Consider the following 22986-nt stretch of genomic DNA (forward strand, 5'->3'; position numbering starts at 1 on the left):
ATTTAAATAATTATTCTGCTATTTAAGTGCAGGATTCTGCCGCTCTATCTCCAGAATGCAGTTCAGCACTGCTGATTTTGGGGATCTGCAGAGGTGCAAGATGCACTTGGCTGGACCCAGCTCCGGCTAACAAAACCTTGGAGAATTTGCCAATCAACAATTAATTTCACTGAATTATGAATGGGATCTAGCACAGAACCGGTATTCTAAGGGTTTTTTGGATGTGGGGATGAATACTTGAACGCTTGCTTTGGAAACTAAACTATTAACTAGTTGATAAAGTTTAACTAGTTAAACTTATTAACTCAGATGCTATTTGCACTCACCTGTGTATACATGATTGGTTACAACTGAGCTCTTTCCTTACCACTTTGGTGGTTGTGGGGAACATGCACTAAATGTCCTCTTGTTCATTATGCGGTGGGGCACAGACTAGAACCAAAAAAAGGCCGCCCCTGCCGCGTTGTGCCTGCGTCCTGTTCTTCCCTCCCCCTCGCATGCCTGTGCTACATGCCTTTCCCCCTCCGCATCGGTCCTTGCAGGGAAGCCTCTCCCTTTTGCTTCTGGATTTAACCACCCAAAAGCGACACGCATCCCACCCCCGCCCCCTGCGGGGCGGCTCCCTGCACCGGGCGGCTTCTCCCCGGTTCTGCAGGAAACTCCCTCCAGCCCCGCCTCGCTGCGCCCGGGCCGCCCACGTGTCCCAGCACCTTGGCCCGAGGGCGGGGCTAAGGCGCGGCTCGGCACCGATTGGCCCGCGCGCACTTCCGGGGGAAGGCGGAAGCGGGCGGGCGGCGATCTGGCCGGGGTTGCCGGGCGGGTGACTGACCCCCGAGCGGGGTGGGTGGGGGACGGCATGGGGGCGCTGTTCCGCGGCGAGCGCATGTGCCTGGCGCAGCTGTTCCTGCAGGCGGGCGCAGCCTACGAGTGCCTCAGCGCGGTAGGCGAGCGCGGCCTGGCCGAGTTCCGGGACGTGAGTACTACGCCCGACCCCAACCGCCGGCCCCGGGCCCTCACCCTCTCAGCAGGGCCCCGCCCTCGCGCACGTCACCTTCATTGCGCAGCGCAGTGCGCAATAAACAGAGTCCTCGTCTCACCCCCCCACCCCCCCGGGGGACCCGTGTCCCGGCCGGCCGGCCCCGAGGGTCTCGTCGCCTCGCGATCGGAGGCCGGGTGCCACAGTTGCGCCTCCTACCCGGGCGCAGGCGTCGGAGGGGGTGGAGAGGGGTCTCGTTGACAGACGTGGACATTTATTATTATTATTATTATTTATTTTTCTTTTTGAAACAAATTTTTCATGTTCCCAGCTCAGTCAAGTCCAAATTCATGAATCTGCCCTAACCATAAGTGGCCCTGCCACCAGCAAATATTCCCCACCCCATCGTGGGCTTCAGCTATTTCCAGTCAGGCAACCTGTGTGCCTGGGGGCTTGGGGTTTGGATGTCCCCATGTTTCGCCTGCCTTCAGCCATATGGATGGATATAAACTCCAACGGATGCAAACTCCTGGAGGGCTGCTCCAGGCTTACTACCAGGAAGTACTCCATTGCAGTCGGGGTGTCCAGACTGTGGGATAAACTCCCTCTGGAGGTGCCACGGTCACCTACCCTGGAGGTTTTCAAGAGGAGACTGGACGGTCACCTCACCGGGGTCACTTGACCCCAGTCGTCTTCCTGCTGGGGGCTGGACCCGATGATCTGCGAGGTCCCTTCCAGCCCCTGGCAACTATGAATCTATGAAAATACGCCTGTAAAAGGAAGCTGGGGAGGAGCGTCTCATTTCCATCAAGTGGGTCTTAACTCCCAACACCTTGGTGGGTACTAAACCATGCCAGAAGAACAGTCGGCCCTGGGAACACTTAAGGAAAATTGCCTTCATAGACCCAGATACGTGGTGTTTCCCCATGGCCATTCATGCATGGCTGTAAAGCAGCGCTGCCTCAGAGAGCCCCAGCGCTGTCCTTGTAGGGGAAGCCAAATGCCCACCTGACATCCGCGTGTAGTGGTGTCGGTGTAGCCCCTGTCCCCGCAGGGCAAAGTGCTACCGGCCCAGCCCATGCCAGTGGGCAGGAGGGAGGGTGTTTCTTAGGATGGTCTGATCCGTCTTTGCTTGCTGAATTTCAAAGAGAAGGCAGGAGGCATTTGCGTGGGAGGGGGGCTCACCTGTGAACATCATCAGACTAATGCTGTGTTTAAAGCTGCTAAAGTCGGGTCTTCCAGGTGCCTTTGTATGGCAAACCTTTGCTCTGTGCCTAGAGCCAGGGAAGCCAAAGGGGATTAATCCTGAAAGGATTCTCATGTGGTTTAGGGTTGTATCATCAGGCCCTTTATGTTTTAATGGGGCAAAGAAAGGGCAATATTTTAAAGAAATGCTTTTCAGCGGCTCATATGCAAATCCTGATTCTGTCCTGGTAGTTGGATACGCATTCATAAAGGCAGGGCATGCTCCCTGTGATGCTGAGAGGGTCTAACTGCAGAGCAATCAGTGTGCTTGCTACAGTAAAAGCCATGTTATCCGGCACTTTGCCAGCTGGAAATCTCCACTAACCAGCATCTGTCAATACAAATCTTCCTTCCGAGGGGCATGGCAAAAGCAAAAGCAGAAGCCACATTTCCAGTTTTGCCGCTGCGAGCCGAGTTCTTCTTTACTTTTTCCTTGTGGACCATGGCTTGGGGCAAAGCAGCCTGTGCGGGGCACCCTTCCCTGTCCCCCAGCACACTGATGCCAGGGAGTGCACTGCACAGTGCCTATTTGATTAACGGGTATCCCCCATTCCCAGGGGGATGCCGGATAACAGAGCTTTTATGTACTTGGATTCATTTTCAAATTGTGTATCAGACACCTTTGCAATCAATGGCAATATCCCCATTCACTGCAGCAAGGGATAATCAAACCCTGTATTTGCACAGTTAATTTTAAGTCGTAAAAATAGTAAATTAACCAAAAAAATTGGAATGGTTGCTCCATAGGATTTAATTAATTTTGTAACATGATGGAATGAGACGATTGATTTTGTTTTGTTATAATAATGTTTGTTGTTATAACAAAAGTTACGACAGTTCTTTGAAGACTGTCTGTCAACGGCCCCCTAACTGAGAAGAAGCAGCTGCTGCAAAGAGTGAGCTTTTGTCCAGGACAGACGTGGTTCTAATTCCCGGCTGCCTGGTTTTAGTAGTGCAGCAACAAATGTCAAATGAAAGACTGCTTTTGGCACTGAGGTCCTGAGCTGAATATGTTACCAAGTGCACTGGGACTACTCACAAATGTCACGTTGCCGGGGAGAAGTGTTCTTAAGTCAATGAACCGTTTGTGTCCTGGAGATCTACTGCTGTGTGAAATATTTAATTAGCGTGTTTCTTCTTCATCCGCAGCTCAATCCAAATGTAAGTGCATTTCAGAGAAAATTTGTGAGTGAAGTGAAGAAATGTGAGGAAATGGAAAGGATACTTGGTAAGCTTTGTTCGTGTTAATGTTTTCCTGACTTTAATTCTGTCTTAGCTCTTCTACTAGTTAGAGATTTCATAATGGGAGTATTGCTGCAATGGAAATATTATCTGTGGTTTTTATATTTTGCCCAATGGTGATTCTGAGCACTGCAAAATGTAATGAGACTCACCCTTCCTTGCATGTTTCCGTAATTAAGATGGTTAGTAAATTATGAGCCAGGGTGGCTCTGTAAATAGGACTGAACTGAGAGAAGAAATGGATCCTTTCCTTATTCTGCTCCAGACATATGTTGAGACTTGCAGTATGTCACTCAACTTTTGTTTTTGTTTTTCTTCAACTGAGAAATGAGGCTAATGAGGCACTGGATCAGTCTTAGGTAACTGTTTAAAACGGTGGTTTTCAATCTTTTTTTTCATTTGTGGGCCCCTTTGGAAATTTCTAATGGAGGTGTGGGCCCCTTTGAATGGTACATGTTGGTATTCACATACTTTTGATTGTAGTTATCCTTCACGGAGCCCATAAACAGTATTCAAACCCCGAGGAGTCCACGGACCACAGGTTGAAAACCACTAATTTAAAAAATACCCTAGAGTTTGAGAAGCGCTGAACCACCATGTTCCTCGTAAACTGTTCATCCAGTGTCAGTATAATTCTGAGTAGGAAAATGGAGCTTGGACCTTTCCAGGATAGAATTCTTTGGATACAAGATCAGCATAACAAGTGTATATAAACAAATAATGTGACAGTATGTCTATATATGTATGCATGTATTTAGGGAAATCTGTTTTAGCCTCTTAAGGAAAGTAGCCTTAATGACAGCAGTTTGTTAATCCCCCAAACACTTGTTCTACCTCTGCCTTGTAGCAAAGAAAAACTCTTTTGTATCATGTTTTGAAGATCCCCTGTACCTAGAAACCTTCATATAAGTTAGACGTGAATAAATTGTCATGTGTCAGATCTTGCAAAACACTCAGCACCTCCAGTTATGACTAAAGATCAGTGTGAGTGGAGGGTGTCCAGGAGGTGTTCAGGATTGAACCCCTAAATGCGTTGCTTAGGTAATGTGTTTTGACAAGTGTAAGATACTATAAGCCCCTTTAATTCTGTTGCTGTTCTCTACTCCAGGATATTTAGTGCAAGAAATTAAAAAAGCGGATATTCCTCTTCCTGAAGGAGACGTTGCTCCTGCTGCCCCTGTGCTTAAACATGTTTTAGAAATCCAGGTAACTTTTTAAAAGGTTTTTCACAAAAATTAAAGGCAGCATTAGGTTTAGGTACAGCCACTTGCTTCCCTTTGGTCTAGGTGTCAGATCGCTGCACTTCTTGTTTACAGTTGTGAGAGTTGATAGATTTTCAGTCCCATTTCTTACTTGATCATTTGCTGTCGGCATGGTTGTAGTTCTGCTATTAATGCTTTCAGGAAGTTGAAGCAACTTGGTGTGGGAGGTTTAATTAATTTGCCTCGTGCTTTCTTCTCTGTGAAGCTTTTTCTTTTTCAACCAGTAGGATATCAAAGAGATAATTGAGGATCTGTCTTGCTGGAGGCTTTCCTGGCTTAGATCAAAGCTAACCCTTAATTTTGTTTGTATGACTCAGGGAGCAAGATTATTGCAAAGCTAAAGTAAAAAGCTTGTTGGAAACTGATGGATGAGAGAGAGAAATAAAGGGCCTGCATTTATTCTTTTTATCACTGAAAACACTTTTGTTTTGAGTCTCTAAATAATTTTACAGCAGAGGGAGAGATTTTTCTGATTTCATTATCTTTTCATTCTTTTTTTTTTTTGTCAAATATGCTTATGAGTGTCTCAGATGATTTAGATGAATGGTAGAATTTTTAATTCCAACTAATCCCTGTAAAACAAAATTATTCTGCTAATTTGTTGGTGGGGCTAAATATTATACTACTTCCATTAAAGAAAGCATGTGACAGTAGCAAATCAGTTGCAGAATGTTACTTTTGCTCTTATTCTCTGATCCGTTAATTAGGAAGCCAAAATTTCTGTTACAGAACAGGTTGTAATAAAGACTGGTAGTTGGCATACGTTATGATGATAAAAAGTAATTAGACGCTCCTTATGTTGGATACATATTTTGTTTAATCTGTGTTGATCTATTCATGTTATGGAATATATTTTATCTTTTCTCCATGTGGAGTGCATAGATACTTTAATGATCCTATTTGGTAAAATACAGCAACAAATAGAACTAACTATTCTTGTTTTTTTAAACAAAGTGGAAGTGATGATGTGTTTTCTCTGTACTGTAGGAAAAATTGCAGAAACTGGAGACAGAGCTAAGAGAGGTGACTAAAAACAAAGAGAAGCTGCGGAAGAACCTGCTTGAGCTGACAGAGTATATCTACATGTTGCGGGTCACACAAGGCTTTGTCAGGAGAAGTGCTGAGGTACTACATATACTTGGATTATGTCGATTGTGTTTTCTTGTGACATCTTGCTTTCTAATGTAAGCACATGAGTAATTTTGGTAGAGCTATTAGAACATCATGCATTTTTATGACTGTTTGTATTGTGGCAGTTGTTAGGGATACCAATCAAGGACTGGGTTCCAGTTATACTCGGCTGTGTGTATATACAATGAAAAGTCAGTCGCTGCCCTAAAGGAGCTTTCAGTTTCTGTATCAGATCACTTAAACACTGATATTGGTATCTACTAAAATGAATGAAGACATGATTTGACTCTTTTATGCTCAAGTTGCATTTAGATGTCTGTCTTAAAATCTTTGTGATAGTGGTTTTACTCATTGACAAAAATGATGAAAAATATACAAGGTCCTGAGCTCTTACTTGTTATCTCAAATCGTAAGGGAGATATTTTTTGTAAAATGTATTAATCAAATTGAAACATATTTTTTATTAAACTGACTGATATTAAATCTTTTGAAAACTGTCTGCCTCTCATTTGATAGCATGAACCATATATACCTGCAAATTATGAAGAATTCCCAACTTTGGAAACTGAACCTTTGGTGGACTACAATTGTATGCACAGGCTGGGTGCCAAGCTGGGGTAGGTAATGTTAAAGAATTTTGTTGATTAGGTATGGAGATCGGGATTTAATGTACTGCTATTAAACTCCTCTAAATACTGGTTTGGATCTGTACCTAGTGTAAACCAGTGTAGCTTTATTAACTTCAGTTGAGCAGCACCTATTTTCACTAGTAGAGAATGTGGCCCGGTTTATAGAATCCAGTTTTGTCGCTGAATTATTGAGGACAGAAGTACGGCCAAAATACTATTGCAGTATGTTCACTGATGTGATTTAAAGGGTGCGTGTTAGAGAAAATGTAGACTTTCACTAGATCATTATTTCGTTACTGTATTTGCTGCTCTTATTACAAGGTAAATGTAGTATTTTAGTCATTAATGACAGCATGACAGCTGTAAAATACTAAAATAATTAATTTATCAAACATACATGTGTACATTGAAAGAGCTGCACCCCACACATCCTCACAGCATCCCTGCATGGTCGATTATACTGCATTTTACACACGGGGATAGAATCGGGTATAGAGAAACTGAATCATTTGCTTATGGCTGTGGGAAGAATTAGTGTCAGACCTGGTTGCGTGATCAGAGCAATGGCCATATCTTTTTCCCTTGAGCAGAAAGTACTCTTTTAATTTCACCTGCTGTTGGATGTAAGTAAAAGAAAATAGGCAATAACTGTGTAGCATGACATTTTTGTTCTGCAGAAATGCAACTACTAAATTCTTGTAATTCATGTATGTTTTTAAAAAAAAAAAAATCTGTGGGTTTTGGTTTACTCTTAACACCTGCCTTTTATATAGATTTATATCTGGTTTAGTTCATCGAGCCAAAATTGATGCATTTGAAAAAATGCTATGGAGAGTCTGCAAAGGATATACTATTCTTAGTTATGCAGAACTGGATGAGTGTCTGGAAGATCCAGATACAGTGAGTAAACACTGCTACCATTTTATTATCTATTCACACTTTACACAGTTGGCAAGATGTTTCTCAGGGGAAGAGCCATTATTCATTCATCTGTGTGTAAAAATGAAAGGTTAATGACATCACAATATCCATAGAGGAAAAGTTCAATTCTTTTATAGTCCACTGTTACAAACTGGGAGTTGGTGATCATAATCCTGTTTAACTTCAGCATTAATGATTAATTATTAAGTTCAGTGTGACAGATAAGGAATTTGTATGACGGTCTCATACTTCTGGATTTCTTATTGAAAATATTGCTGTGGATCTATTTCTGTAACGCTATTTACAGCTTTAGAAAATAATGCCACAGTTCTTTTCTTGCCTCACCCCAAATGCCTTCCTGTCTGCCTTAAGTATAGTGAAACGGAATAGATTATCTCACTTTCAGTTTTCTTTCTCGGGCTACTTTAAAATGGTGTGGTTTTCTTGTTAATATTGTTTTCTGACAGTTTTAAAACAATTCTTTGACAGTATAATTCCACTCAGATGAAAATATATAATTTTAATTAAGTGTCCATTTATTTTTGGTTTTAGGGTGAACCCACAAAATGGTTTGTGTTTTTAATATCCTGTTGGGGTGAACAAATCGGCCAGAAGGTAAAGAAGATATGTGACTGGTGAGAAATAAGCCTTATTTAATTTTTACTTAAAATTGAATAAAGTGTTTTGACCATTGTGGAGTTTTTTCATTACATGGGGATGCTGTTTTCATACAACAGTTTTGAAGATACAGTTTTAGTTATTTCTGCATTAGTTGTTTTTCCATTTGTAATTTTAGCTTCCTGGTGGGGTGGGGCTGTGCTCGGGGTGGCTGGTGGTGGCTTTGGAGGGGCTACAGGGTGGGCTGCAGCCACCCAAGATTTTGTCATAGCCCCTCCCAGTGCTGCTATCCACCCTGACCACAGCCTGGCCCTGCCCTGCCAGGAAGAGCTTGGCGCAGCCATGGCCCTAGCCCGTCCTGCCCTGTGCAGATCCGGGGGCACATGTCCCCCTTCTCCCCCCATGCCCTCGGGGATGAGTGGCAGGAGCCACTGGATGAGCAGGTGAATGCCAGACAAGCAGTGCGCAGCAGCAGGTGCCACCCCCTGATGCCCTCCAGATGGGCCGCGGCTCTGTCTCGTGCCCTCCCCGCCCCAGCTGGGCAGTGCCTGCCTCAGCCCCACTCCTCCCTCACCGCAGGGGCCTTGATCTGCGCCTGCCCCCACCCCCCAGACCCTTTCCCTCCCCCCTCACCTTCCACCACGTCAAACTTAGCAACTGGACACTGCTCTTCAAGCTGCCACAGTGTTATTGGAAATTGGGTTGGTATCAGCCCGTATGCCTCCTTAAAAATCAGCTATGGGTATCAGCCCCAAAAATCTTTATTGGTGCAGCCCTATTTAGTACTTAAATATTTAATACAATCCTCTCATTTGTTTTCTCTAGCTATCATTGTCATGTCTATCCCTATCCCAATACCACTGAGGAGCGCAGAACAGTTATTGAAGAGCTAAATGTTCGTATTCAGGATCTTCATACTGTGAGTAAAATTTCACTGCTACTCCTTTCATTCCAAATATCGCAGTGTAAAGAATTGTTTAATATAATAACATGTAATGTATATCCAGCTAGCTGTTCTGGTCACTTATCTTTTTAGGTATTCAAACCTTTGCTGTGCATTTCCAGAATTTTTAGATACATAGTTAGTGATATAGATACATGCTTTCAGACCAACAAAATATTTCCACAAGGTCTGCTGTTGTATGGTAACACATGTAAAGTAATAAATAGTAGGAGAAAGGAATGATGTATTGCCAGGTAATATAGTCTGATCCGTGCAGTCAGGCCATTATGTCTGCCTGGAGTGCAACTAACTCTGTTATGGTCTGACCTGAGCACAGATGCTCAGCTGTGTACATCTGACTTCAGTTTTGCTTGGTACAGATTGGAGATGGTTTGTAGTTTCGGGGTAGCCATATAGTGATGCTTAACTAGCATGTTTAGTAGCAGTTTTACTGTGGCTTGCAAGTGGCTGTTTCTTCTGTAAAAGGGAAGACTGTGAAGAGGACAAGTCCCAGCATGCAGAGCTTCCTCAGGATCCCAAGAGTAGAGGGCATGGGTAGAAAATGCTCCTTCTATAGTTAGACTTTATTCAGATTTTCAGTTACAGGTTTTTTTTCTTCCTTTGTCAAAGGTGCTACATAAAACCGAGGACTACTTACGGCAAGTCTTATATAAGGCATCTGAATCCATCTATACCTGGGTTATCCAAGTGAAGAAGATGAAAGCTATTTATCACGTGCTAAACCTGTGCAGTTTTGATGTCACAAATAAATGTTTAATTGCGGAGGTTTGGTGCCCAGTGTCTGATCTGCAAAACTTGCGGGAAGCACTTGAGGAAGGATCAGTAAGTCACTTAATTTCCATGCTTGCTATGCACAATCAGAAGTTTAAGATAAAATCTTTTGAACCAGCATTGGGAAGAAAAGAAACAAGGCTGTATGATAGGGAAACGATCTGGATGCAGAAAATTCCTGGTAGGACTCAGGGTTGATAGGGGCTGTGTCTGGTGGTTCGTACTAGAACAAAATCCCCCATGTATGTCACTGGGAGCTTTTCTTGAATATGGTGTGCAGGATTGGGCCCAGTGTGTCTTCGGTTCAGACAACTGTCTGAAATCAGCCAGAAGGCACTGCTGCTGTCTTATTGTGAAAATGGAAAAATTGGCTTAATGAGAGTGTTTGGAGTTGTGTTAAATTAAAAAGAGAATTTGTGATAGCAAATCCTTGGACTAAAGCAGGGATGGCCAACCTGTGGTACAGGCGGCCTGTGCGTGTGGCACACGGCAGATAGGTCAGGGAATAGAAAGCAAACTAGCACATCAGGCTCAAGCACAGGGCCAGGAGCTGAAAGCAGAGCAGCAGATTGGAATGGCACTCCAGGAGTGTGCAGGACTAATTTGTGACGTGCCTGCCCAAAAAGATTGGCTTCTAGTGTTTTAAAGTATCTGTTGTTGAATAATACAGTGGTTCTCTACGTTTTAGACTCATGGCAGCCCTCATTAGACTCAAGGTACCCCTCCATAACTTTTGTGAATTGAGCAGCACTCTGTTTCAGTGGGGGCGGGGGAGTGTCCAGGCAGGGACAAGCCCAATCCTGCACTTACCTGCTTACCCCTTCATACCTGCTTTATCTTCTTGCACCTCCGCGGCACCCTTCAACTGATCTTGTGGCATCCTGTCTGAGAATTGCCAATCTAAGATTAGCAACCTTGATAGATTGTAAAAGCATTATGCAACCTTGACGTACTCTAACATGCATTTTTTAGTGGGAACAGGGTGGAAAAGATCAGACTTGGTGCACGTGAAGAATTTTGCAAGACAAAAAAGTATTCAGATGGCAGCTAAGGTTTAAGAGAAAAATGACTAGTAAATATCTGGAGGGCCAGTGGTGCAGTTATCAAAATGAAAATAAAATCTAAGATAGTAAAATCCATGTCAAAGAGCCTTTCATACAACTTATTGTTTATTCCCTTTCATTTTATAACTAGAGGAAGAGTGGAGCTACAGTCCCTTCGTTTGTGAACACGATACCAACCAAACAGACACCTCCAACTTTGATACGTACCAACAAATTCACCTCAGGGTTCCAAAATATTGTTGATGCCTATGGAGTTGGGAACTATGGGGAAGTTAATCCAGGTTTGTCCTCTTGATAATTGAGAGTGCCTTGATTGCATTAATTGCTTATTAATTTCTCCATGATGTATTAGCTGTGCTTTTGCTTGGCAGCTTGCTGAATTTTGAGCACTAGTATGGGGAAAGATGACAACTACCTTGCTATTGTTTAATGGCCATTTGTAATTATTGGATATTTATCTAGATGACAAATAATTGGAATGGCACTTGGGAAAGATATGAGGTTCACTTTCTAGTATGCCTGGGAAATGGGTGAGCCCCCATTGAGATAATGGATAGAAACAGCATCTCTCAAATTGTGAAACTGAACAGACTTGATTAAAAAAAAGTAGAATTCAATAATACTGTTACTTCTTTAGAGAAGGTAATTTAATTACCTGTCTAACATTAATAGAATTGTCTTTAGACAAAATTCAGGTAATTGTAATGACACAGTAAATATCTATGACACAGTAAATATCTTTACTCTAAACCTGGAATTTGTTGCTTTTTTCAGCTCTCTATACCATTATCACCTTCCCCTTCTTATTTGCTGTTATGTTTGGAGACTTGGGACATGGTTTTCTAATGTTCATCTTTGCACTTTTGATGATTGTGTATGAAAACCACCCTAGACTGCAGCGATCACAAGATGAGGTAAAAGATCAGTACTTACGTGATTTCGATAGATTAATCTTTACTTCTCTGAAAACTAAAACTATGGATAGATGTCACTTAACACCTCATGTATCTGAACCAGAATTTTTTTGGCCTATCCACTCCTAACTTGTAGCAAGTGAAGCTAAATTGTAATAATGTAACCTTGACTTAAATGGGTAAATTGCTGGGGTTTAGTTTTACTTGCAGCGGGTTAGGAAGGGGCGGAGAACTGCTTGTACCGCTTCTGCTGATTTGAAACCCTGAGCTTTAAGTTCCTCTTTTCCTCCTCCTAAAACATGATAAGAATGTGTCTCTGAGAATGCAGAAGCACATCAAGGCCAAAGTATGCAATGGACTTGATATGACTGGTACTACCCATTATGATGTGCCCAACCACCAACAGTACTTTGAAAAATGATCATACACAGAAATGTAGCCTTTATAGAATATTTGGGAGTTTAGTGACTCCAAATTAGAGAGCTTATTTGTATGCTATGAGTTTGCTTAGAAATCTAAAATAGATAACATGAGTTTGAGTGTCTTTGGGAACACGTTTGTTGTAAAAATTTTAGGCAACTGTGATGGCAAATCTATTCTAATATAATAAAGGGCTTAGTCAATCTGTCTGTCCATAGCAGTCTTGGAGCACTCCGATTACTGAAACAACCAATCAGAGTGCTTCAAGAGTGTTCCGGACAGGAGGTGGTGGTGGTGTGCCCCTATAGATTTCATAGGTATCAGGGCTGGAAGGGACCTCGGAAGATCATCGAGTCCAGCCCTCCGCCCAAAGGGCAGGAAGTCAGCTGGGGTCATAGGATCCCAGCAAGATAAGCACCCAGTTTGCTCTTGAAGGTGTTCAGTGTAGGTGCTTGAACCACCTCCGCTGGCAGACTGTTCCAGACCTTGGGGGCTCGGACAGTAAAGAAATTCTTCCTTATGTCCAGCCTGAAACAGTCTTGCAGGAGTTTATAACCGTTCAACCTCATCATCCCTTGGGGCGCTCTGGTAAACAAACGTTCCCCCAGATCTTGGTGGTCACCCCTGATAAACTTATAGGTGGCCACCAGATCACCCCTGAGCCTGCGCTTTTCCAGGCTAAAGAGCCCCATGGCTCTCAGCCTGTCGTCATAAAGTCTGTTTTCCTGACCTCTGATCATGTGCGTGGCTCTTCTCCGGACTCGCTCAAGCTTCTCCACATCCTTTTTGAATTGTGGAGCCCAAAACTGGATGCAGTACTCCAGCTGCGGCCTCACTAAGGCCAAATACAAGGGGAGAATGACGTCCCGGGATTTGCTGGAGAAGCATCTAAGGATCCAAGCCAGCGTTTTGGTTGCTTTGCTAGCCGCAGCATCGCATTGCAGGCATGATGGAGGGAGGGACAGATGGTTAGAGAGAGGGACAGATTTGCTAAGCATAGCCTTCAGGTCAAACAGTAATCTGTTTTTTCCTGGTTTTGCCATAGCTTTCTTCACATCTAGTATCCTTCTTACGTGGTCATACATAATTACAAAGCATGCCTTTTCCTTGGAAATGTGTAGAAAGTTCATGTGTCTGTAGCTCATGGTGTTATTTCAATACTTTCAGATCATGAAAATCTTTTTTGAAGGACGATATGTAATTTTGTTGATGGGTCTATTTTCTGTATATACCGGCCTAGTCTATAATGATTGCTTTTCAAAGTCATTAAATATATTTGGTTCTGGCTGGAAAGTTTCAGCAATGTTTGATCAGAAGGTCTGGCGGTGAGTAGTACTCTTCTTTTTATTATGCCATAAAAAGTGTACTGCTGACACTGGTTTAATGTATTTATATGGCTCGGGATAAAATTTTATGTGGTGGAGGTCATTGGGAGGCTCTAGTCTCTTGTAAAGGAACCTCCTCAGCTGGCAGTGGCTGAATCAGAAGCATACACAGATTCAGTTTATGAGGCTGGTGTTAAAGGTTACTTCAGTAATTCGTAGGTACTTTCTTCATGTGGCTTTAGGCAGGTGCTACTGTTACCTTCACTCACCCCACAGTACACTCTACAGTAATAAAAGAAAAACAGCAATATCTTCCAGAGTTAAAAACAAAAGAAAATGGGATATGGAAAAATGGAGCCTGAAATCTGCAGCTCTTGGTTTTCAGACTTGTTTCTCCACTATAATGGTCTCAACCTTGAAAAACAGGTTGTGGGGAACTCTGGTGATTCTAACCATGAATGGTCATTCACTCTCCAGAGCTGCCATTCTGGCAACTGCTGTTAGCCTGGAATTAACCTGGAAAAAGGTGATTGCATCTGTCAGTTAAATATTGTTGACTATTGCCCTACTTAGAAATCTCTTTGCACTTTTAACTAGGTAATCTGAAGTTGTACTCTAAGTGAGAAATTACAGATATAATTGCCTGTTTCTTTTGCTGCAGTCTTGCTGATTTGAAGTCTAATCAGTACTTAACTTTGGATCCAAATGTTACTGGTGTGTACAGTGGAATTTATCCCTTTGGTATTGATCCGGTTAGTGCTTCTCTTTTTTTGTAACTAATCCACATATGATGAATAATGCTTAATAACCCATATGTTAACATTGCAACATCTGCTTAATAGAAGGGCCAACATAAGGATGCTCTGAGTAAATCCACACTTTGACACATCCTCTTCTGAAGGGGGTTTGGTTCCTTAGCAAGTCAGGGAAAAGTTTAACTAGTTTCTTCAAACTCACCTGGGATCCAAGTTGGAAGTAGAATCCAGGTTTTATAAGGGGAAAAGATACAGCATTATGCACTGTATTAGTCCTTATACAGGCATCTGTTTCCTCTTTGATTCTCCTTCAGATCTGGAACCTGGCAAGCAACCGTCTCAGTTTTTTAAATTCTTTCAAAATGAAAATGTCTGTGATTTTTGGAGTGACTCATATGACATTTGGAGTTGTTTTGGGGGTCTTCAACCACTTGTAAGTATGGAAAGTTAGAAATTAATTGGGCAATGAAATTGTGGCGGTGTTTTTGGCTCAGTGATTATCTGAGCTGATACAGTTTTGGAAAGTTTTTCAGAAACTGATCAGAGCCAGAGTAAATTCATTGTAAAACTTGCTTTATGAAAGTCTGTACCTAATACCCTGCCTCCTGTTGAAAATAATATAAATGGGTAGGTGTTCTACAGAAAAACCTGCAGGCATTGAGAAGCAAGATTTTTGTTCCTGTGCATCACTAAAGCAGACGGCATCAGGAGCTTCTATTTTTTTAAGCTTCTTTGGAGCGTTTCTTTCTCATATTCATTTCTTTGACGTTATTTGCCATCTTACTCATTCAGGTCACAATCCTGCAAATATGTATGTGCTTAAATAAAGACTGGGGTTATTTATATCCTTAATGTTAATTATATGCATGACTGTATACAGGATTAAGCCCTTGTTTTCCAAGTAGTTTTGCATTTAAAGGGACTGAATCTTCTGCTGTTCAGTCTCTAATCCCATTGAAAGTCATAGTAAAACTTAATTTCTTAAATAATTTCTATTTTTGATCACATTGCATGTTTTCCTTGAAGTACTGAGCACTAGGGCTGTGCGAAACTTCAGTCCCTGATTCAGTTTGGCAGAGATTCGGCCCGATTTGTTGGTTGAATCTCTAAAATTGAATCGAATCGGAGGATCCTTTAATCTCTCCAAATTGAATTGGAACCCTCTGAATTGATTCGGAGAGATTTGGAAAGATTTGGACATAGACACAGCTTTAAATGTTTTTTCTACATACCTCTAGGTAGCAGGGGCTCGTGAACCTGCTATGCTGGGGCCCATGGAGTGTCCCACAGGAGTGTGGGCAGGGTCCTCAGCATGCTCGGCAGCAGACCCAGAAGTGGACCAGAAGCACGTCCAGTCCACTTCCAGATCTGCCGGGGAGCATGCAGGTGCCCCTCCTGTGCTCCGTGGTGGACCCAGAAGTGGACTAGAAGTACTTCTGATTCACTTTTGAGTTCACTGCCAAGGACGTGGAGGGCCCCCCTCACGTGCTTCTGTGGGACGTTCCTTGTGCCCCAGCATGGTAGTGTTCACAAGCCGTCCTGGTACTTCGAGCTTTGTAGAAAAAAAGATTTAAATCTGTGTCCAAATTGCTGATTCTCTGCTGATTCTCTATGTCCGAATCAAATCGGGGACAGTGATCTGAATCAGTGAATCAAATCACTGTCCCCGATTCGGGCTGAATAGAGTAGGGCCTGCTTCGCACAGCTCTGCTGAGCACTCCCAGCTTCCTCTGAGGTCAGGAGAGGGTTGCAGTATACTCAGCCTCTCCCAGAATTAGGCTCTAAATCTGTTTTTGATCCTTCTGTGATGGCTGTTCTTTACTAATTGTGTGTTTTCTTTATTTTTTTAGACACTTCAGGAAGAAGTACAATATTTATTTGGTTTTTCTTCCTGAGCTTCTGTTCATGCTGTGCATCTTTGGTTACCTTGTCTTTATGATAGTCTTCAAATGGTTAGCTTACTCAGCAGAAACTGCCACAACTGCTCCTAGCATCCTGATTGAATTTATTAACATGTTCCTGTTTCGCAGTAGTGAGACGCCCCCCCTTTATACGGGACAGGTGAACGATGTTCTTATCCTATGTTCTTTGATAGATATGATTAAATGAAGAGGATTAACTGAACTTCAGTATAAGATAATGGTTGAATTCAGGGTTTGGAGGGTAAGGAGATTGTATCAGAAGGTGTTTTGTTTTGTTTTTTTTAAAAAGAGGCAATTTCCAGAGCAAAATTTTCATGGTCTGTTTTCAGGTTAACCTTGATCTTGATTGGAATGAGAGCTGCAGAGCCCAGATTAGTTTTTATTTATCATATTGTCCTGTACAGTCTTATTAAGCTGGATATTAGCAAAGCTGTGTTCTGATATCCAGTTGTGCAGATGCTGAGTCTCCTCGATGCATCAAAGCGTTTAAACATGTACTTAAACAAGCAGTAAAGCGCTGCTGAAGTCAGTGGAGATTTTCACATACTGAATTGTATTACGGGAAGTGCGTAGGTGCTTCTGGTTTACTAAGTAAGCAAGTACTTTGATTTTGGTGGTGGTTTCTCATTTAAATATGTGTCTTTGTTTTTTTCCCTCCCATTCCATTACCAGGCTATTTTACAGCATTTTTTATTTGTCATTGCTTTGCTTTCTGTTCCTGTAATGCTTCTTGGAAAACCACTTTATTTGTATTGGATGCACAATGGAGGACGAGGCATTGGAATGTACAGGGTATGTATTGGAAAAAAAAGAACACTTTTAAGCATGATATACGTTTGCTTTTCTATGGTGACAGTGATATTTGTGTGTAAAGGATATTTGAGTATGAATTGTTCAGGCCAACTCAGCAATTTAAAGAAAATTTAAATTTTAAGAAGCGTTTGCCCATGTCACTCCTTTGTGATGCCAAGCTAGCATTTGTTGGTCTGATGCTGTAGATTGGACGTTAGTGGTAGTTACTTCACTGAGCTGTTTCTGTAATACTTTCTGTGTCATAGATGAGTGAATATAGCTTCCATTGTATGTGCCATAAAGATTTAAAACATGAAGTCACAACAGAAGGTCACTAATCAGATATTTTTGCAGATTAATTTATGCTCATCATATTTTTCAGTTATGTTTGATAAGTCATTTAAAGATCTTAATATGCTGAAAGCACTGCCTTTTAGATTGAGAGAGAATCTAGAAGCATTAAGCTCTGATTTCCATAAAGTGTTCTCCCAACTTGTTTTCACCATGCAGATTAAAAAATGGACGAGTATTATTGTATAATAAATAGTGCTTTGTTCCTTCAGCTGTCTAGTCTTTTGTACCTCAGAAATTGCATTGCATGTTTCAGTGCTGCAACATTTTGGGTTGTTATTTGGAAGCAACAGGAGGAGTAAGCAAATGCTGATTCATTTACATTTTGTGCAGAATGGCTACAAATTGGTTCGCAAAGAAAGCGAAGAGGAACTTTCTCTCTTGAGATCTCATGATGTAGAGGAGGGAAACAGTCCTGCAGATGGTGGCCACCAAGAAGGGGATGGAGAAGAGGTAATACGTTCAACTTGTGACTGTACTGGAGAGAGACCTAAAAGCAAGTTACTGGTAGAAAACATTCATGGAGAGAGACTGCAAATTCTCACTTGGGGCCTTATCCAGTTCACTAGGAACTGAATAAGACTTTTCAGCTTGATCCCTCAATTTACCCATTTGCAAAATGAGTATGATTCTTACCTCAGAATAACCCCAAGATGGGGATGATATACCTAGGAATTAAGGAAGTTTGATCACTTAAGACACTGCACACCTTGTGTCAGGTTCATAAAAAATATTTGAGATTTACAGGAACAACATTCCCTTTCAGTTCTTTGTTATTAATTAGCCAATATAACTAGATAGCAGCATTTAATGGAAATGGTGATGCCTTGGTCTTACAACATTTCACCTGAGAATGTCAAAGTGCTTTAAAAAGGTGGGCAATGATTATTATTCCCACTGTGAAGATGGGAAACCATGCCACAGGCTTTGACCTTGTCCAAAGTTGTACAGAGCTGGAATTGGAAGTTAGGTCACTTTACTTGTGTTCCAACAGAAACAGACCACCTTTGTGATAGGAATTCAATTTACATGTATATATTAATGCACAATTATATTGGCCAGTCTGTTTACCTTTTAGAAAACTTCATAATAACGTGAGACCCAATCAGAAGACAGTACTCTTTTATTTTATTACTGCAATAAGGATATAAAAGTTTATTTTGTATAGTTGTTAGTTATAAAACAAACTTATTTGATCTCTTACATTGCTTTAACATAGTCTGAACCTATAATTAATTTGCAAATAACTTATATTTTTATGCTGTATGGTTTGAACTGAGCCATATACAAATGTATTTACATAGATCTGTGTATGTAGTTTAATTTTGCAGATATTTTCATGAATCAAACTATTCATACCATTGAATACTGCCTAGGATGCATCTCCAATACCGCTTCATACCTAAGGCTCTGGGCACTAAGTCTCGCTCATGCACGTGAGTGTCTGTTCTCTAATGTAACTTTTAATGGTGGAGAGAATGTTTCTTTTGTTACTTTTTGGCCTTTCTATGCCTTACTATGCACTTGTTTGTGTCTTTAAAAAGAAGTTTTATCTCAAATGGAAAACTGGCAAACTAAAACACTGAATGCACTGTAAAGTTCATTTGATCACTCCTGTTTCTAAGGATCTAGGAACTCTTCAGATATCACATGACTTAGTACCATCATCCATCCTCATACACAGAACTGCTTTAGGTCTTCCACATAGCGAGTCTGATTTGGAAAAGCGTGCAAGCATGTTCTTCTGTCTTGAATATGATTCAAACTACTTCTGTGCATAAGTGGTGTCCTGCATAGGAGTCCTTTCCTGAACTGGAGTGAGGGTGTTTTTTGTTCTTGTGCCATTCTAAATTAAAACATGGGTACCTCTTATGTTACTTCCAAACACACAGCCCCCTCCCCTTTTGCTGTTGGATGGGACTTGTTGATCAAGTATCCTGAAAAGCTTTAGTCAAAATTTTTGTTTAATATTCTTGGTCTGATTCCAGGAATGTTTTTCTCACAATAGATTTACAGGTATTATGCTACAATGAATAAGTTAGTGATATGTTGTGTGTATGTAAGCTAATTCAAGGTTCATTGACCATGATAGGGTTTCTAAGAGTGCTTATTCTCAAACGATATCTGAAAGTTGTGTCAGCTTTGCATGTGAAATTAAAGCTGCTGTGCAGTAGACTGTGACCAGTGTTTAACTTCAGAACTCAAATCTGAATATGGTGCATATTGGTCACTCTCATAAGGGTCACTTGAAATGTGAACCTTGGGTGGGGGGTTGTGATTTTAGTAAAACAGATTTTGAGACCTGTTTAGAATAGTACAATAGTCCATTGTTTAAGGAAACAAGACAGGAGGTGTAGTTCCAGATTATTCTCCTTAGTTGTATGGTAAAGAGTCTGGTGCATGTGAAGTACTGTTCTGGTGAATGCAAGCTACTGCCCCTATTTAAAAAGTATAAGCTATTTTATGCTGTTCAGTCCCTTGAACATCTTGTTACATGCACTAGATTTCTTCAGAAAGATAATTTTAGCTATATTTCTCTTGTTCACTGGGGTCTTTAACCAGCCTGCATTCAAATATTAAAGTAGACTTGTTGCTTAAAGGTGTAAATATTTCCAGTTAATTTTAAAAAATCCTTTGTTTTGTAGAGTTGTCAGAAGTACTGTGGGAAATGGTAATGAGAGTGGGCCTTCGTGTGGATGCAGCATACGGCATCTTACTGCTAGTTCCAATATTAGCTTTTTTTGCTGTGTTAACAATATTCATCCTTTTGATCATGGAAGGCCTTTCTGCTTTTCTTCATGCTGTGCGACTTCACTGGTAAGTATTAACTTTCATGTTGACTTTTCCTGCATGTTGGGTTGATCAAGGAATCTTATTGGGTCAAAATGGAGGTTGCTTATGGGTTTTTTTTTTATTTTTTATTTCAAGAGACAACTCAAACACTTACTGGTGATAGAAACTTTTCATTACATTAAGTAAAAGGTTCACTGGAATCGGCTTTATAGGTACAATTTAATCATTAGCTTATAATATTTGCACCCACTCCACAATTGATTATTTTCAAAGTTGAGTTTGACACAAAATATAAGCAAGGAAGTTAGGCAACTGCAGTAAGCATCTCATGTAGATGCACCCACTGTCTTGTCTTTTGAGCATCTTGCCCTGTCCTCCGTGAGCCAGTTGTTAACATGCGCATCCTTTTTTGTCTTATTACAGGGTGGAATTTCAGACCAAGTTCTACACTGGTGGAGGATACAAGTTTACTCCTTTCTCCTTTAAATATATTTCTTTATATTTTAATAAAGATGATGTTGCATAGTTTGGTTGCATGAAAACAGAAATATTCAGAGGTGTCTGCAAATCATGTAATTGGATCTCACTGACTGTAGCGATTGTTGAGGAAAAATGTGTTCACTGATTGCCTTAATACAGCCAAATAATTCAGTTATATACCTCCATACAAATACGTTGCAGATCTGGAGCCTTCTTGTATATAGGCATAATGTGTACATTTTTAAATGAGAAACTAATGTAACTTAATTTTAAGATTATTCTAAAAATAGCCCTTTTGTTGTTCGTTCTGCAAATAATTTAGGAATTGTTTGGTCAGAAGAGACTGTTTTGTTTTCTTTAATAGCTAATTTAAATGATCTTAAAGGTCTTAATCTTCTTATCACATAAAATATTCTGCATGACTTTCCCAGACAAAAAAAACAACTGATGAAATCTGGAAGCAATTCAGGTTAGGCAATATATGTTTTCAGTATTCAAAAGCAGTATAAATCAGTATAAAGTGTTCATACCAATATGAAATGCCTTTTTTGCTTTTGTCTATTTTTTAAAAATTGCATCAAAACTTTTTTACTTCATGCTCTGAATTCTGCCCATAATTATTACTCTACTTTTTCCAGTTACCCAAACTGCCATTTCATTTGATAAAGAGTAAAATGAAGGGCAGGGAAAGAAGACCCCCAGCTACACCTTTTATCCCCCTTCCTTGAGGAGTTTAGTGTCACAGCCCAGTTGTGCCAGGTGATCTGTGTGGAACCCCACTGGCTTCATAGGGACTGTGCAGACCATCTTGCAGGATTAGAGCTTTTGTGTGATGTATTTAAAACAGACTGACATTGTATGTGTATTAGAAATAGCTTTGTTAGGCTCTGATTCTGTAGTCCTGTTGCATGCAAAATTCCCATGCTTAAGGAATGCAGAATAAGGATTTAATTTATTTTATGTTTGTATTTGGTGTTAAAGGTATTTATGAATTTAACTTGACTGGTTTATCTGAAGTTGTTGAACCAAAGTTGTTTATATAGTAAGTGGAGGTGGGTGGGGAAGGGAAGGGGTGGAGCAAGGGAACCTTTGGTACATTTTTATAGCAACATGAAAACTGGATGTGTTACCAATACAGGTTTGACTTCTGTGCCATAAGAACATAATCCTACATTCCTGTTTCATATTAATTCCAAATAAAATCTAACTGCTATATTTAGGACCAGTATTCTGCAATGTTTGTTTGGTTGTATTTAATTTAAGTTAGCTCTTATCTTACCAACATTTTGTCCTAGATAACTTCAATTTCTGTTCTTCATTTACACATTTTAAATGAATTTCACACTAGCATAAAAAAGGTTTTAGTTAGCGGGTTTTCTACATCTCATTTTCACTTAGATTAGATTTGCCCAACTGTAAAGAAGTAATTTTCAGTTGTCATAGGAGAAAAACTTCACTTGACAACCAACCATCTTTCAAATAAAAATAGAGAATTTTTTTGACTTAGTGTCTACATCAGTTTTATTTTTCTGTTAGCTACAACACCAGCTGGATCTCTACGCTCAGGTGCATAGGACAGAGGACTGGAGGCACCGGGTTTGATCCTTTGCCTTGGCAGTCAGTTTTCCAAACCATCTGCTTTGCCTGCTCCTGCGCATCACAACCATGACAGTAGAAGAGCTGGGTTTCTTCTTGAGCTCTCCTGTCCCCCACTGTCCCTTATTGCCCTCCCCACCCCATCCTTTCAGCCCTCTTGTTACCTTTTCCAAAACTGCCAGTAGCTGCTTCTGGGTCTTTGGAAGCCAGTTGCTGCAAAACTACTTTGTGGGAGCGGTGACCTCTCCCGAGTACAAGGGAGAACTGCACGTAACATCCACTTCATGCATTCAGTTCAGATGGTCAGTGGTTCTCAACCTTGTTAAGACTTCAGGCACCCCTCAGAAAATGCCAGGTCTTACTTTTCTGTGGTCAAAAAACAAGTGAAAACTAACGGAGCAGTCCTTCTGTTGCAACGAACTCAGAATACGGAGGGACATCCCTAAGAGGAGAGACTAGAAGCTGGTCCTATTCAGTTCAGAAAGGAGACGCTTGAAGGGGGCATTATAAGGGTCTACAAAATGGTAAATGGCAGAGAGAAAGTCAATAGGGCTGTACGACTGACCCTCATCAGGTGAGAACTAGGGGTCAGAAAGCAGAACAAGTCAGCAGCCAGTTTAAAATTAAACACGCAGATGTTGTTTGTCACCCAGCATGTCACTACTATGTGGGACTCGCTGCCACCAGGTGTGGTGGAAGCTGATGGCCTCGCAGGGCTCCAAAAGGGGCTGGACGCGTTCTGGGAGGTGCGGGGCATCTGGTGCTACCGAGCACAGGTATGGGGCACGGCCTCTGAATCAAAACCTCCTAGACCC

At 41.3% G+C, this 22986-nt stretch overlaps 1 protein-coding gene across 1 annotated transcript; it reads left to right on the plus strand.

Moving 5' to 3' along the window:
• Positions 1-845: 845 nt before the first annotated feature.
• ATP6V0A2 (ATPase H+ transporting V0 subunit a2) lies at positions 846-22075 on the plus strand. Its single transcript, XM_019538903.1, has 20 exons — positions 846-973; positions 3371-3449; positions 4572-4669; positions 5713-5850; positions 6373-6473; positions 7259-7385; positions 7959-8041; positions 8850-8943; positions 9598-9810; positions 10954-11104; positions 11598-11737; positions 13325-13482; positions 14144-14234; positions 14552-14670; positions 16088-16298; positions 16832-16951; positions 17636-17755; positions 18621-18738; positions 19948-20119; positions 20519-22075. The coding sequence occupies exons 1-20, from the start codon at positions 857-859 to the stop codon at positions 20619-20621; spliced, it is 2553 nt and encodes an 850-aa protein (XP_019394448.1). The 5' UTR covers positions 846-856; the 3' UTR covers positions 20622-22075.
• The last annotated feature ends 911 nt before the right edge of the window (positions 22076-22986 follow it).

The sequence above is a fragment of the Crocodylus porosus genome, unplaced genomic scaffold (genome assembly GCF_001723895.1).
Source record: "Crocodylus porosus isolate Cpor-Errol unplaced genomic scaffold, CroPor_comp1, whole genome shotgun sequence".
Lineage (NCBI taxonomy): Eukaryota > Metazoa > Chordata > Crocodylia > Crocodylidae > Crocodylus > Crocodylus porosus.